We start from the raw sequence: 17,051 nt of genomic DNA, 5'->3' as shown, positions 1-17,051 counted from the left end.
TGCCAATGTTTTTATATTACAACTTTAGCACAGTTTAAATGGAAGCAGGATTTCTTGCAGTTGCGTCAAGTCATTATTCCCGAGTATGCTCACTTAATTATTTAACACATAAGAAGATCTTTCAGCTTTTGCTGCTGTTTTTTTTTTTTATTAGGTGATAAGAAGAATTCACAGCTTCAATAGCACTGTGCCTTTGAGAATAAAATCAATTTTGATATTAAGCAAGGGCTGAATCAGTATAAAGGTGCTCAAGAAAGAGAGAAATTTCTTTAATAGTGGATTTGTTGTATCCTTCACTAATTCAGAGAACTGTAGATCTGACCAGCAAGTGATTTCACATTTGCCGTAGTGCTGTTAGCTCTAATTATTTAAGCAAGAGTTGTTTGCTTGGTTTTTGTTTGTTTTCTTTTTTTTTTTTACTGTACATGTGAATGAAAATAGCTTTCAAAGAAGCTATTAGGATTAAGAATCTCAAAACAAAGGTTGTCTTCAAAGCAAGATGTGCCCTCAAACTAAGTCTAACAAGAAATACCGTTTAACTGCTTGTTTACAGTGGTTCAGTGACAGGTTCAATGGCATACTGGGTCAAATGATACTCATTAATATTCCAGTTTTAGCACTGTATGTGCAGTGTTCACTCTTTTGCTGTGAGTGGCTCATGCTTTATTCTGTTCTCCTGTTGAAGTTAGTATCTTTTCCTAGTTAAAGCTTTATATTTGCAAGCACCCTGCAAAGACTGGTGGGAGGAAAGGGATAATGGGATTTGATTGCTGGTTTAATGGCACTCATTAAACAAGGAAGTTCCAAAGCCATTCTAACATCTCCACTGCCTCTCTCTGCTTTTCCTTACCTTAGTGCAGGCATCGGGAGGACTGGCTGCTTTATTGCAACTAGTGTCTGCTGTAAACAGCTGAAGAGCGAGGGCATAGTTGACATATTGCGAACAGCCTGCCAGTTACGGTTAGACAGGTAAGAAAGCCTGTTTTCTTTCCAGAAAAAATAAAAAGAAAAATGGTAATCTTTCCCTTTACTGAAGGAGAAACAAGTGGGAAGAGGGGAGGAACAAACATAAATGGAGGCCAAGAGAGAAAACGTTGGAGGATGTTTTCATGTTCTAAGCAGTTCTGACTTGTAGTCTTTTGTCTATTTTATGAGCAGTAAGGCTTAATGAATAGCTGCAGAAGTGAGCTAGATTCACAAGTGGCATCAAAATCAGCATAGCTGCACAGCTCAATGCAGTAAGGGATGGTTGTTCACCAGCTGAGGAATTGGCCCCATGTTCGTACAGAAGCAAAGCCTCAAAGGTCTTCTGTACTTAAGTTCAGAGCCATAGATCAGCATTTTGTTCCCAGGGGGAGTAAAGAAAAGTGGCCTTGTATATGTGGAGCTGTGAGACAGCATGACTGCTTGGGACATTGCAGGGAGAGGAAGAGTATGGACAGCCTGGAGTGTTTGCATACTTATGAAAGAAGCTGTGAAATTCTCCAGAAATTCAATGGTCTTACAGTTAAGCATTTCTTAGCACACCACCTTGAGTCTGATTATAAAGTAAACAGACTTGAGTTTTGTACCAGAGATGTTATTTTTCCTCTCCTACTGATTTCAAGTGCCATCAAAACATGTCTCAGTGCTCTCTCTAATGATAATGATAAATGTAGTTAGGGGATGTCATGAAAAACACACCAGAGATTTTTCTGAGCAGAAAAAAAAAAAAAAAAAAAAAAGAATCTTAACCCCACGCTGAACTTTATTTCAGAGGAGAAATTATGCTCAGTGGGAGGCAGAAAATGAAATGCTTGCTGCCCTGCTGAGGCTCTGATAGACAGGGACCTACAGAGGCTTGGAGGTTTGGCTCTTTCAGTGGATTTCAGGACAGACAAGGAAAGGCTTCTTGAGAAGAATACCAGAAAATGAATATTGAGTGCTCATTATCCATGACCCAGTGAAATATTTGTCTGGATCTGAAATATCTGTGTATCTGTGACTAATGTTGCAGAGGAAAAAATAGCCATACAAATAAAGGTTGACAACACATGCCTACAAATGTACATGATACAGAGGATCAATTAAAAATACTAGCTTTGCAGGGTGAGGGGAACTGGCAGTCATTTACAGAGGCTGAAAAAGGGAGATCATACTTTAAAGAATGCCATGGAAGGAAAGAAGGACTACAGGGACCTCCATAGCTGCCATGCACTTCTTAGGAGTGGGGTGGGATAGGAAAAAGCCATTTGAATATCATGGGGGAAAATACTCCAGATGGAAAACAGTCAAATCACCATCCTTGCTACAGAAGGGCATGATTTCCTCAACATCTGGAAAATGGGCCTTGTAGTTTCTTGGCAGTCATGCTGCCATCCACTGTCATTTCACTAAACCCCCGCAAAAGCTTTGGGTGATGTCAGAAGCAACATGAAAGAATAAGACAGTATCCAAGCAGCTTACAGGGAGGAAGACCCACTCTGTCTCATCCTCTTGTCTTGTGGTTTCTAGCTAGAGAAAATAGGGTTGGTGGGAAGGAGTCACTAAGGACTTAGGGAAAGAGTGCTGGGTATAGACCAGAGCAGATATATAAAGGAATGCACCTCACTGCTTCACAGGAGTAGTGGAGTTGACATTAGCCCTGAGAACCACCTTTGAGGTTGCTGTGAGGGTGAAAATCCCTTGGAAAAATTACATGCACTGGGCTTTGCACCAGTGGCCAGCAGCTGGTCCTAAAATAACTCAGTATTGACTAAGGAGAGGAAGTGATGATTCCTGCATCCTTCCCACAGTGCTGAGAGATATTTGTTGCTATTTCCCATAGTGCAACTCAGATTTGAAAGGTTTCTGTGGCAGGTAGGAGTGAAAATGTAATTTCTCTTTTCTGTGCCAAAGCCTGGACAGCAAGCACGTGTCATGATGTGCATGTATGTGGGAAGGGGAGGAAGCCACCGCATAGCAGGAAACCACGTAAAAAGGAAAATAATTCCTAGCGGCCACCCTGGTGCTTCTGTTGCTACAACTTCAGGGTGCAAACCCACTGTTAATGGAATTGCATGAAAAGTAATTGCCAGATATGACTAACGTTCCTTGTGTGTCATGGACTGACATAAATATATTTCAGTGCTGTGTGCAGCACAGAAGGGCTCAGAAACAGCTTGACTGTCAGCTTGTATTAAGATGGGAAGGAGATGCTTAGCTAGGGAATAGTTTCTTTTGAAACACCGTGTTTTTCCACCTTTGCTTGTTGATGAGAGGATGGAGCATGGATTCCTGCCATCCCCTGCTCATTGTCAAGTGTTACTTCAAGCAGCCACTTAACAAAATAACTTCAAAAGGCTGAAGGATGAGGTTGACTTACACACTCATCTACACCTTACTGGTATGGTTATTGTGTGACCCACAATTCACAGGTGAAGCTGAACCCTATAGAGAAGGGTAGTCCCCAGGGAGGGTGCTAGCAGTCTGTTATCCATCTGGCCCAAAGGAAGCAACTTTTCATTCATTTCCTCTGGTGAAGGTTTCTGATGGAATGCACCATGTATGTTTTCCCTCAGACTGACACAGTCTGGTTGGCTTTGATCACCCATGGATTCCCATGTTCCTCAATCCTACTTGTTTCAGCCTCCTTTTGGAATTGTGTTCTTGGCATCTGTGCACCAGCACCAATGCTGGCACAATTCTACATACATCTCCTGTGAATTTGAATCATGTGGTTTAATTATAATAGGTTATCAAGAGCTCTTATCACTGTTGCTGAGGTACTCTTAGCAGAATTTTAAATGTTAGTAAAATCTGCTTAAAATGGACAACTTTTAGTTCTTTTTGTTCATTTCTATCTCCCGTTGTAGTACTCATGTTGATTAATATGCCACTTGCAAATACAGAGAGGCTAATGATATATGGAAAAGCAGACTATTCTGCTTGCATTTCCTTTCATGTTTGCAGTTTTAAAGAGCTGAAGCTGAATTAAAAGCTGAACCAAAACAGATTTCTGTGCTGGGGTCTTATCAATCCAGGCGTGCATAGCAGCCAATTCAGTTACAAGTCTGAGTGTCTTTCATTAAAGTTCCATTGTCTGTTCTAAAACCTGCTGGCCATCCCCTAGTTCCCTGGTGAACTTGCCAAATGAGCAATGCAGGATGGCGTGGAGGAAAGAACCCTCATTCCAGAATGCGAAAATTCTATGATATGTCAGTTGTCTCGCCTGGCCTGGCCTGGCCCTCTATGGTCCTGAATTCAGTCCCTAATGCAGTTGTGAAATCTTGGATAAACTACTTGCCCTCTTTATCCCCCCTGCTCCCATCTATCTGCCTAGAGCGTAGGGGTGGGGATTGCTTTTCATGGTGTTTAAGATGGTGCTTGGACTGTAGGTGCTCCAGTGATATGAATGTAAATGACAATGGTATTGCCTTACTGGATGAGGGCCTCTGCAAAGAAAAATGAAGGTAAAGCCCGTTCCTGTTCTGACTATCTTCTGTTCCTTGGTTAGCAGAGACTTTCAAAATGGAGCTGGAGGTCAGTCTGTAAGCTGATTGCAATCAGTGAATGGGCACTTTTCCAGGAATCTTTGGAAGAGACCTTTTGGGTGTAGCAAGCTTCATTTTAGCTGTGCCACTTCCTCATATGTTTGCATGTAATAAGGCTACTGTTTCCCTCCCCTTTTTTTCTTTCCTTTTCAGGGGAGGAATGATCCAGACTTGTGAACAGTATCAATTTGTCCATCATGTCATGAGCTTGTATGGAAAACAGCTTTCTAGAGCTGCAGAAGAATAAATGTTCATGATATTCCTAAAGGCTAAAACCAAGAGAAGTTTTGACTGCATTCAGATATATTTCAGGTCTGATAAGAGACACATGGTAACCTGGCTGTCTTAGCTGGAAAAATATATTATTTTACTTTGATATTGCTTTTATGCTCTTGTTTGCATTGACATTTAAGACCTGAGGTACGCCTTGTCTTAAACATATGTGACAGGACATAATCTTCACCCAAAAATGGCTTATTTATACTGTAAATAAGAATAGTAGCTTCATTTGTTACAAAAGAAAAAAAAAAACAGAAAAAAATCCACTGTCTTCAGTTTGCTATTTTTAAAAGATCATTGCTAATATATTCAAATACAGTGTGAAACTTTTTGAATTGTCATGCTGAAATGTGGCGTATATTGACTAAGCTTGGAAGTAACTTTTTGCCTATTTCTGGTTGTTTTTACATATAAAATTACCGAATACTGTGTATATCGTAAACCTTCTGAGCCTCTGCATTGAAAGGTTCAAGTAGATTCACATTGAAATGACGTTTCACACATCATCTTTGCTTGCTTATTTTTTTCTAAAGCAGTCCATCATCAGTGTTATCAGAACTAAGGGGTAGAGGGGGGAATATTTCAATGATATTAGTCAGATTCTTACCTCTAGATCTTACCAGCAATGTGCCCCAGTATCATGACAGCTGGGTGAATCTGAGGATCATAGTAGAAGTTAACCTGAACAGAAATTCTTCATGCTTTACCTTTTCTTTGTCAATACTTTGGCATCTCATTCAGCCACCGGATTTGATTTTTGCAAATAGTTTCTCTTTTTACGTAGCCAGATGACAATCCAAATACAATTTCCCCTGAAATTTGAGGTTTAAAATCGTGTGTGGAATTTGCTGAGTTAAGTTAATCTTTGTTTAAAATGTAATAAAATCACTTGTATTATATGAAATTGAAATAGTTTCAAAACTTTGAGGGTGATGAGGTGCTCAGTGCTCATTTAAATTAATGCAAATCCTATAGAGAGCTTAAAAAAAAAATCATTGTGAATGTGCTGGCTGCTTTCTGATAAATTTGCTCTTAAACCAAATTCAGACAATCATTAGCTCATTCTAATCACTAGTCCAGGCAGCAGTGTTTCCTTTTCAATAATATAGACTACTGCCCATGCTTTTCTTTTTAGACCTCAATCAGGCTGTAAAGACTTCAGTTTCTGCTTTTTGCTTAGAGGTAAGCACATGTTTAAGTGCTTTATCGAACACAGGAAAATGGAGGTACACAGGAGCCTTAACATGAAAGATGAGTGGTTCATGAACAGAAGCTATAATGATCTACTAAAAATATTTTTGCTTCTCTTTATTTGTAACAATAATCAAAACCCACTGCTTTTATTAGTGCAGGAGATTCTGAGAATTTACTGCACTTCCTAATCAGGAGAAGGTAAAGCAGCTCTCAGAACAATAAGGGCTGATCCTGCTTCCACTGAGATTTTGCCATTGACGTCAATAGGTGCAGGGTAGGGCCTGAAATATTAAGCCTACAACTTCATCACTGTGGGGAAAGTTTCCCAGTATTTCAGTACACATCTTTGTGTTTATTCTGTACCCATGAACCTGTAAAAATCCTGTCAGCAGGGTTTGCATGAATGTGTGGCAAAATGTGTTATCTTTAAACCACTTGATTTTATTGCTGTATTTAAAATATTTTCTTCAGTGAGAAGCTAGCAGGAAGAACTGGCATTCTTTTAAAAAATACTGGTGGTACTCATTAAATAGAGCAATAAATTTAAGCTTTTGAGCATAACATGACTGTTAGTTTTATGTAAACCTTGCTAGCTGTATTCTCCCCATTGCTACTGATTCTTTCAAAGGGATAACACTATTCCATCTAAGTACTCCTTAGAAATAAAAGAGGCACCACTGATGTTCTGAATAACTTTGTAAGTGGAAATTCCTATAAATGTTTTCAGCTGTTCAGTGCCCTTCAGTGTCATAACTCAGTGAATAAAATTACTTGTTCTGGCATCAGCTTCCTGTGCATCTGCTAAATCATGGGTTTTGATATTTGATAGGAGTGTGCATATAGGAGCAAAGTTCTGTGTATAAGTTGCCTCCTGTAAAAGGAGGCATTCTAGCAGTCAATTGCTTTATGGCGAACAAAGTATAAAGGGCTCTAAGATATTAACTTTTAGAGGTCCTTGCACAGATGTTCAGCAGTTATTACGTGGCAATACTTCACTGATTTTAGTAGAAGAGAATGATTTATACCAATGAAGGAAATTTAGCCTCTTCTCCACTCCTGTTCTACATATGTGGAATGTCCTGAGCAAGTATCCATTGATAAAATCAGGCTGCTTTGTTTTCATTCACGAGTACAAAGCAAGTGTCAGCCTAGTTGCACAGTCTGGTTACAAGGGCTTCAGTGCTGCTATCTCACACCAGGCAAGAGCATGCCACTTGGTCAGGATCAAAATATTGAAATGCCTTGTTATTTTGTCTAACAGATTTGGACCTAATCCTCCTATTTACTCTTCAGTCTTACTGTAATTAATGTATTTCTCTCTCATTTTTTATTTTTTTTAATAGAATTTGGTGTCTGAGATTAGCAGAAAGGAGCTGTGGCCATGCAGAAGCACTTGAGATGAGGGGGGCTGCTGCTTCTGTAGTCAATAAGTTTGAAACTGAGCTGACAATAGGAATTAAGTGAAGCTATGTGTCTTATTAGATTTCTCTTTTTACTGGGCACTCTCTCTGTGTTAAAAGAAAATTCCTAGCACATTTCCTTCACTCTCTTCAGCTCAGTGTCTAGGTGTCTTTGTACTGGAGACTACAGCATTAATGCCTGCAAAGTTGTTCCCCAGAGGACTGAATTCCTCTCTCCATGTAGGTCAGCATATAACAAAACTTGAGATAATTTTATTTAGAATCAACTGTGATGTCTATTTCAAAAGCTTTTTCATACTTTGTGAACAGAGCAAAGCCTAGCTCAGTGCCTTACTTGTTTGCTAGTCAGTTGGTCATTGGCCACTGCACTTAAGCAGTGTTACCCTGTTTATGCTTCTGTCATGGTAACAGACTAATGATACCCTCTGTTCTTTTGTAGGTTCTCTGAGATCAGCAGATGCACAGTTATGTAAGAACAAAAACTAATATTGCACTTGAGAGTAAGAGTTGTATCCAGGTAAAGGTGAAGGATCCTTCATGTCTCTGAAGGATCAAGATAAAGATGACTTAGTCAAATTACTCTGAAACTACCTAGCAGTTATATTTACTTGCAAGAGTTTCAGAAGTAGCTAACAGTTCTGCACATTTCCACTACAATTAGTCTACTTTGGAAAATCTTAACCTTGCAGTTGCAAAAAATCTTAACTTGCAGTTGCAAAAGAGCTTGAGACCAAAGAGATCACTAGACGGGACCTACTGTCTTTGCAGTGAAGGAACCATGTAGCTTGCACACATGTGGTCTTAGAAAGCGTATACCTGCTAATTGGTGAGTTTAACAGGTTTTAGAAGTGGACCTGCACTATTATTTTTTTATGTTATTTCCTGGAAACCATTTTAAATGAAGAGAAATGGTAAATCTACAGTTTGTTAGCCATAACTATGTTTGTCTCTATGCTTGACATGAAATGTGCGTTACACATTTGCTAGAGAGAAAAATATAATGCTTTGAGATACATTGGGGATAACCTTGTTTCTTCTGCCAAGTCTGTAGACGTATATTTGCTGATGTCTGTGTGACTAGCAACTCAGGATAATGTAGGGCAGCTCAGGAGTCCTGCAAGAAAATAGCTCCATTCAAAAGCACAGAAGAAATATGTGAGTGAATGCAGCTTCCTGAGTTAAGGGACAGGCAAAGAGAACTGCATGCTCTAGACAACACAACCATTGATTTCTAACATCTCCAGGTGAATTTCAGATATTAACAAAGAGGTGAATTCCTTCTGCTTCTGAGTACTGATACAGACCAGACTCCAGTGCCTGAATACAGCCAATGCCCCATCCTCATGGCATGGTGTGAAAGTAACAGAACGGGGTACAATTAACTTTAGTGCAGAAGACCTGCCTAAGCTTGTGCACCATATAATTCTCAGCAGAGCAGCAGTGCCAGGTTTATTCAGCTAATAGTAAAGATCAGTGCAGAAAAAGGCTGAATTATTTACTCAAAATTAAAAGCTCTGTGGGCAGCAGAGCTGGCCTTATGGCTCAGGGCATTTGAGAAGATAAAGCATAAACAGTCAGACAAAAGACTCAGGTATTGCAATTCCAGGCCCTTTCACTCCATGGGATCATGCTACTCAGCCTTTGTTCCCTATTGCTTTTTTATCACTTAATCTGCATGTTACTTTTTAGGCTTAAAATAAGCTGAATAAGTTACTTTATTGCACTAGTTTTAGCCCAAAAAGTTGATAGCCAGTGTTTTCCAGGGATCGTATCTTCCCTTGAAAAGAGCCTGTCTTGCTAGATGCTATTCAGAGGGCTCAGTCTCTTCTGCTACTTTTAAATCTCAATACATCTCAAAAGTTTTGGGACAGAGAAATCTGCAGTACTGTGTATCTTACTAAAGGCATTTATCCTTTGAGAAACAGTAGTGTTTGCCTGAGTCAAAATTTTCTTACTGTGTCTGACCTTAACTCCCCTAGTCCCAATAGCAGCTGCAGGGTGTCTGCTTTCCTCTGAAAAGGCAAAGGAAGCACTTCTCTCCAGAGATTAGAGGAAAAAAGTCCTGCATAGGTGCTTGTGCTTTTTCTCCTTTGCATGCTTGTTTGCCTCTAGTGGACACAAGGAAGACTGTCAGGAGTTAAGTCAGAACTAATAAGGCACAACAGCACAACAGAAACCTCCTCGTGTAAATTAGCTTTGACTCCTGTGTCAGAAGGAAAACCAGACGTGATTGATTTCACTTCATCCACTGTTGTCTTCTTGGTCTTTAGGCTAGTGTGAGGAATATGGAGAGCAAAAACACCCAAGCATCACAAAGGTCAGAGTAATGAAAAGGTCATCCAGAGTCACTCCTTCCCTTTTTGAGGTCTGTGTCTGGCAGTGTGGTCAGACTTAAGGTCCAAAATGAAAGACCATCTCATTCACATGCACTGGTTTTCCACATGTGCATAAGCACATGCTCACTCAACGTGCCACAGTAGCTGGAGGAAGAACAGAAGCATGAGGGAAGATTCACAAGCACTGTGAAATGAACATGGAAAAGGGCTCCCTGGGTTTTGAGTCAGTTTGGATAGGTGTGAGGAATTGGATTGGGTTGGCAGTGTTTCGTTTTTATTGGGGGAAAATGTGACTTCCAGCCCAGATACCAGGTTTCTCCGAATTTGTTCCTGAGTTAGAATATTGAAGAAGGAAGTGAAATTTTGTTTCCTTATAGATTCATTAGACAAGTAATAAGAAATGCTTTACCCACTTTGCAGCATTACCAATCCCATTTCCACACATCTCTGATTTGAGAAATGCATCAGTGTTAATAACACTAACTTCTAGAGAAGGGAACACAGAGCCTATGTCTTGCTGGAATCTTTTTGGTGGTGGTGGTGGTGGTTTTGTTTTCTTGGCTTTTTTTTTACCTTTCCCTTTCTTAGACTAGCAGAAATCATCTTATAATCATCAGGAAAGATGGCATATTCCTAGAGGGGTAAGAGGGACATGTTTCTGTTGCTTTTTCTGAAGTTTACCCCTAGAATTATTCCTGTTAGTCTGTGGCCAGGTTTTTATGTTCTTTGGTTTTCTAAGATCCTGTGTTTTGCAAGGCACAACCCTGGTGCTTAATGCTCTAGACTCCCTCTTCACTGTAATTTAACAAAAGTACAGAATAGATAATAGCAGTCAAATCATATGTGGTCAGTTCAGAGGAGCAGTTTATTGCCACTGGTTTAGCCTTCTTTGCAAGAAATATATGTAGTTTGTGTCTTTCAGAGTGGATAGGCCCCACACAGCCTCTTGTACCTATCCTATTTCAGCACTGCAGCTGTTGGCACTTGTAAGAGAGCCAAATACACAGAGCAGGATCTGTAATTCATTCTTTTCTTGAAAAGTACCTTACTTGTTGGGAATGAGGCCCTTCTCCGTATGACAAAGTGTGATAGAATCTAAGACCTATTAAGGAGTAAAACAGAATTGATTAAGGAATGACCTCTGTAATCTAAAGTTGTGAACTGATACTCTGAAGAGCATAGTCCCTGACTGAATAACTGAATGAACTGGCTGGATTTGGAAATGGTGGAGACTGCTGCCACTAGAACTTAAAGCCAAAGCCTGGCCATTTCACTGAGGTGTGAAAGGAGCACAGAGGACTGACTTAAACACCAAAGCAGGATTTGCTGAATGTTTAACTGTGTGAAACCTGGACCCACATATTTTGCTTTTAATATGGCTGTTAAATTGTTTAATAGTCTGCCTTTGATCAAAGTTTTGAAATGGTGTCACAATCAATTGTAGCAAAATCTGGGGTTGGGGAGGTAATGTTTGTTGGTTTGGTTTCTTGTCAAAAGGTATCCATTTGTCCTACAGAAGTTTTATTCCTTTTAGCCTCGTACTTGAAGTTTTATCATCCTATTATTCCAAGAATGATAAACTGCTGAAGCCAGTGTGAAGGGTGAAACATCATAGCCCTGAAGAGGCCAATATGTATCTAAATTTTGGATTATTTGAAGTCTTATATGTCCAGTGTAAAGGGACCCAGGTATCTTCCTAGGAATGCAACTATCTGCAGGACTTCATGTGAGCTGAGGAACACAGAAGGGTCACTAATGACCTTGAAAGCTTCTATCTTTTTGTAGGAATGATCAGGACCTTAGCATCTTGGAGAAAAAAAAAAAAAAAGGCAAAATATATGTAAGCATATGTTCTCAAGAATGTCCTAATACTTCATATTCTATGGCTGTGGGCAGCCAGGGTAGAAATTGGCTGGGTGAGATGAATAGCTTTAGTCTCATCTGCTTTGCTTTTCCATTCCTTCCTTTCCAAGAAAGGAACTTTGTGAAGTATCAGTCTCAAGTATAGCTCCTTGAGGCACTTAAAACCAAGCATAAAAGAGCTGCGAAAAGAATGTTGTAGGGAAGATTCAGTTAGCTATAAAAGAATTGGTCAAACTTGTCAAATTCTGCCTTCTGTAACTGAAACTAAAATTGCAATCCACTTGCACCAAGTCTTTGTTGTGTGTACTTCAGTGGTACTGACAAATCTTTTCTTTGAGATCTGTTTTGCCCTGTAAATGTGCACAGATTCTGTTAATAGCATCCATAGTAAGTACAGTGCGATCATCCCGTTCTGTGTATATATGCATTATGAGTGAAGTTAATCTTTCTGCAGAGTGCCTGTGGTATATCTGTGTTACTAAGCACAGCAGTCTGCATTATCATTTTGTTTTCTTTCTTGCCCACAGTCAAGGTATGGGCACATTGAGTCACGGTGATGGGATGTAAGAGAGTGTCACATTCTTCAAGCGCAACCTTTTGGACTCTCGAAGTTGATTCCAGTCTCATCAAGAAACAGGAACTCTTGTTAATTTGACAAGGCTTCCAAAAGCTTACCACTTACTGTTAAGGGCAATTTTTCGAACACAGTGCTTGCTTTCCTGACTGAAGGATAATGAAAGGTAATAGCCCAGTCATTTAGAAAATCATAGAATCACAGAATCCCAAGGGTTGGAAGAGACCTCAAAAGATCATCTAGTCCAACCCTCCTGCAAGAGCAGGGTAACCTAGAGTACATCACACAGGAACTTGTCCAGGCGGGCCTTGAATATCTCCAATGTAGGAGACTCCGCAACCCCCCTGGGCAACCTGTTCCGGTGATCTGTCACTCTCACAGTAAAGAAATTTTTCCTGATGTTCACATGGAACCTCCTATGCTCCAGTTTACACCCACTGCCCCTTGTCCTATCACTGGACATCACTGAAAAAAACCTAGCTCCATCATCCTGACACTCACCCTTTACATATTTGTAAACATTGATGAGGTCACCCCTCAGTCTCCTCTTCTCCGAGCTAAAGAGACCCAGCTCCCTCAGCCTCTCCTCATAAGGGAGATGTTCCACTCCCTTAGTAAAATATCTGTTTCCACTCCCTTAATAAAATATCTGTTTCTTACCAGGCATTTCTGCTCCTTAGCTGGCACAGACTCATGGATTTTAACTGTAATATTTTCATGTTCAGAAAATCTATGGCCAAGGATGAGAATTTTGATTGTGCAAAAGAAATTAGGAGTAAAGGGAATTCCATTTTTAAGATGAAAGGAGGAACTGTTAAAATGGTGGTCCTTACTGATTTAAATACTCCTGTTCTTATTTCTGCAAAACTTGTGATCAAATGCTCTGGGGAAGAGTCTGGGGCTGGAAGAGTTTGACCTTTAATGCATATGTAAATATGACTTTCAGTCGTGTATAATCTCTCCCATACAACAGATCTGTGGGTGTCCATAGGGACAGAAAGATCATATGAGTCTTTATTATATATCACAAAAAATCACAAATCATTCCTGTCAGTGTGCAGAGTGCTGCTAATGAACAAATTTCATTCCTGAAGTAGTATCTGTGATGGATGTGAGGTTGTAAGAAGTACAGTAAGTAAAGTAAAACAAGGTTAATCTAATCTCCTCCATAAAGCTGACAGGAAAAGAAACCATGTATTTAAAGTGAAAGTAGACAAAGTAGGTAACAGGCCTCTCTTGTATTTCACTCATTCATTTGTTAATTCTGAAGTTTCTTCTTGAATTTTAGGAGACAAAGCAATATTATGAGCTAAAGTTCAATGTAAACCAAAGCCTGATGTAACATGGAAAAGAGAAAGTGGGTACCAGTGGAATGTATTTTAAGAAGTATGTGCCAAGGTAACACACCTTTTATTCTTGCCATTAGCTCTTTCTTTTTTTTTTCTTTTTTTATTCTCACAATAAAAACTGTAAAAAAGAAAAAATATATTATTCCTTAGCAGTAATAAAAATGTCCCTGTTTGCAGTCAGTCTACTGCAATAATTCTACTTTAAAATAATATTTTCAAATACTTTTTTGTTTCCAATCTGAACGCTGCTTCTGAGATGATACAAATAACTACAAGTGTGCTGTGTCCACTGATGCCATCTACACTGTCCCCTTGATCATAACTAAAGGTAAGCTCTAGAGGTCTGGCTTGACTAGTAACTAATAAATGAGCTTGGAAGAACTGTGAAGTTAGACAAAATCGACAGTCTTTGCAGGATAGATTTGCTGCAAGTAGAGTGGGGTGAAGCAGGATGAAAGACTCTACCCCCTGCTGACTTTAAAATGAGCACTGTGTGTCTTGCCCTTTGCATCCACTGCACAAAAAGAACATGTTTCCAAAGGTACAAGCATTATGCTTATGGGGAAGAGCCTTTGTGTTCCCTGTACTCAATGAAAAAAAAATGATATGAAGCATATGTGTATGAAATACGTGGCACCACCAATGTGAATGGGAAATACCTCACACCTACAGTCTTCTTGTGTCTGACAAACTCTGTTACGCTGAGAGCGATTGGTAATCTGCATACTCATATACATGAGGCTCTGTGTGCAATATCAAGATCTGAAACAAACATTTGATGGTTAAAATTGGTTGGCCAAACTGTGACCTACTTTCTTTTCTTGTATGTCCTTGCAACATTCGTGATTCACTAGTCTTTTTAGGCTCAAACATAAATATAACACTGTACAAGCCATAAACTCACCCTCAATTACCAGAGTATCTATGTGAAAACACCTTTCATAAGACAGCAGTCTTCAGTTTGAGGCCTAGTTATTACACATAATAAGCCAAATTCTCCACTGATGTCAGTGTGGCGGGGGGGTGAGTCACTACTGACTTTGGACCAGTTTTAGTGGAGAAGATGGGAATGATAAAATGCACCTTGGCACCGTTCTTTTAGTGGAAGTGAACTTTGCATAAACAGTGTTCCAGGACTTGGGAGTGATAGGCCTGGGCATAATGACAACATTCCTTCTTCATCTGCATATGCTTCCTACAACCAGCCAAATGCGTGGCTGCTCTTTGAAAGAACCCAACCACATTAGGTACAGAAAACTTGCTTTAAATCAACACCAGGTAAAACTGATATTGCCCATCTGCCCTACATTTCATTGCAGTAGGACAGAGCTTTGCTGTAAGTACCATTTTTTAAATATAGTACTTTTTAATAAAGCCTTTAGCACAGCTTGGGCACAGGCTATTTGGTAGTATGGTAGATTACCTTATTTAAGCCAAATAGTGACCCTGTGCCAGGCACTGCAGCACTCTTGATGGATAACACAGGAAGATGTCAGCCCTCCTTCAGCTTGCCAAATGGTTCCACGTATGCTTATAGAGGTTCCCTGCAACCATTTGCTTTACAATGACCTGCAGCAAAGGAGAAGAAACAGCAGAGCTAAGACAGAAGAACTGAACAGAAAAGCAGTGTGTCTGTTGGTAATTAGCTTCATGGGATTATGTGCAGCTTTCACTGAAAATAATGAACTGTAGCTTAATTTCCACTGAAATTGAAGGAATAAATTGATCTTTCTCCTATCACTCCAGAAAGAAATCAAAATTACTTCATTGATGTCTTGCTATTTAGTGTAGGAAATTTGAGATCAGAAACTAAAAATAGTAGAGTGAATGTTTATCTTTTTGGTATTTTAACAGGTGGGTCCCTAACTCCTGGTAGAACTGAAACCACTGAAAGACAGCAGCGTTTGAAATCCCCCTGCCAAACAAACTTCACTTAGAATTTCAGCGGGAAAGAGTTGAAGTTTGACGATAAATATGAAATCATCACATCTGATGATGGCTTGACCCACACTGTGAAAACTAAGAGTTTTCAGCTCAGATCAGACTGGAGATCTAGTGCTGAACGCTCTGCTCTTCATAAGTAATGCAAATTAAGCATCTTTGGGCAGTTAGTGGATCAAACACAAGACAGTGAATTTGAGCTGCAAAATCCATAAAGCTAAAATGCAAAACCTCAGAGGCTGGGCTGAGAAAACTGGAAGCCCCAGTCTCATAAACCTAGTATGTGGACTAGCAAGCAGAGGAGCATCAAGACCTTTTCACACTGGAAGTCCCAAGCCTAGAATGTCTGCTGCGCAGAAACCTATGTTATATCTTGCAAAAGCCCAACCCATTTATTCTGATCCATGAAGAGCTTACTGGTATGTGCCATTTTTTTCTTGACAGCCCCTTGCCCTTTTCCAGGGGTTCTAATTCAGTTTGTCAGTGATCTTAAGAACACTCAAACAAAAAAGAAAGGAGAAGCCTGGTGGGAGTGTGTGCTGGCTTCTGAAGATATCAGCCTGAAGAGGATGAAGAATGGACGAGTGATTGAAAGGTCTCCAAAGTACACCATTGAAGCATGAAGGGAAGAGAGGACAATTTATCATTAATCTGCTGAGCCGAGTGACTCAGGAGATTAGCACAGAGGTCGTAGGCTATGCAAGACAGTGACCCCCATGAGCAGTGACAGTGTAACTGGAAGGTAAGTGTGAATGATTCAAGAGGAAGAATAGGACACTGAAGAACGGTGTAGAGAGAGTGTTCTCCAGTGAACTCTTCAGGCAGAGGAGCAGTGCTGCTTTGCTATAACAGCTAGGAAACTGACATGAAATAACACTACCCTGTAGTCTATTTACGTTTAATGTGGAATAAGCCCTCAGTCTGTGCCCCCTCTCAGTAGCGTTAAGGTAATAATTAAGAACTTCCCTTTGCTGTATAAAGTGGTAAAAACATAAAGCAGTAAATCTTCCATTAAAGTCCTTGCACATGTCACCTAAACCAGCCTAGTAAAGTGTGCCATGTGTTTTACTTTAATCAGGGTTGTCCTAGTGAATTCTTATCATATTCTTTAAAGTGACCCATGGGACGTTTGACTGCAGTCTGCTGAGGACCAGCAGGACAACATGAGGCTGGTAAATATTTAATATAGCATTTGTTTGGGGAATTAGTTTTTCAGTAGCATTATTTATGCTATAAATTTAAGTCCATGATTTTTACAGAAAGACATAAGGCTATTAAGATCAGGAAGAAAAGTTGGAAAGCTTAGCTTCATGCTGTAGGCTGGAGAACAAAAGTTAGGGCGTGGATTTCAGTGGCTGTTAGTATTTGAAGTTACTTCTGTTGGTTGTGAGCCAGCTTTGGACTGTGCCAGCAAGTTTTTTTATTCCGTAAGAAGTGCAGCATTTTAAGACCATTTTAAAATGAACTATGTGGAAGGAGAATAAAATGATACTGGTGTATCTTTCACAGTTTCAGGAACAACTGAGTATTCATAAGTATGGTGGAAGCTTCAGGGCCAAAAGAAGTTCAGCTGTGAGGTCAAA

General features: G+C 39.8%; 2 protein-coding genes across 7 annotated transcripts in view; both read left to right on the top strand.

Moving 5' to 3' along the window:
• PTPN5 (protein tyrosine phosphatase non-receptor type 5) overlaps positions 1-6,769 on the top strand; it is an 81,921-nt gene extending 75,152 nt beyond the window's left edge. For 5 of the 6 annotated variants that reach the window (XM_057412734.1, XM_057412735.1, XM_057412736.1 and 2 more), the window contains 2 exons: positions 856-969; positions 4,665-6,769. In XM_057412734.1, coding sequence (XP_057268717.1) covers positions 856-969; positions 4,665-4,758 — 208 coding nt within the window. In that variant the 3' untranslated portion in view covers positions 4,759-6,769. The remainder of the gene's footprint in view (positions 1-855; positions 970-4,664) is intronic. The other variant, XR_008972564.1, reaches the window with a different exon arrangement.
• Positions 6,770-12,821: 6,052 nt separating this feature from the next.
• IGSF22 (immunoglobulin superfamily member 22) lies at positions 12,822-16,159 on the top strand. The gene is made up of 3 exons (XM_057412749.1): positions 12,822-13,576; positions 13,784-13,855; positions 15,913-16,159. Exons 1-3 carry the CDS (start codon positions 13,522-13,524, stop codon positions 16,089-16,091), a joined length of 306 nt encoding a protein of 101 aa, XP_057268732.1. The 5' UTR covers positions 12,822-13,521; the 3' UTR covers positions 16,092-16,159.
• The last annotated feature ends 892 nt before the right edge of the window (positions 16,160-17,051 follow it).

This window comes from Pezoporus wallicus, unplaced genomic scaffold, assembly GCF_028554395.1.
Source record: "Pezoporus wallicus isolate ANWC-B61680 ecotype Strahan unplaced genomic scaffold, APGP_CSIRO_Pwel_v1 scaffold_6885, whole genome shotgun sequence".
Classification (NCBI taxonomy): Eukaryota; Metazoa; Chordata; class Aves; order Psittaciformes; family Psittacidae; genus Pezoporus; species Pezoporus wallicus.
The sequence above is the reverse complement of the archived record's forward strand: the minus strand, read 5'-3'. Positions and strand labels throughout refer to the sequence as shown.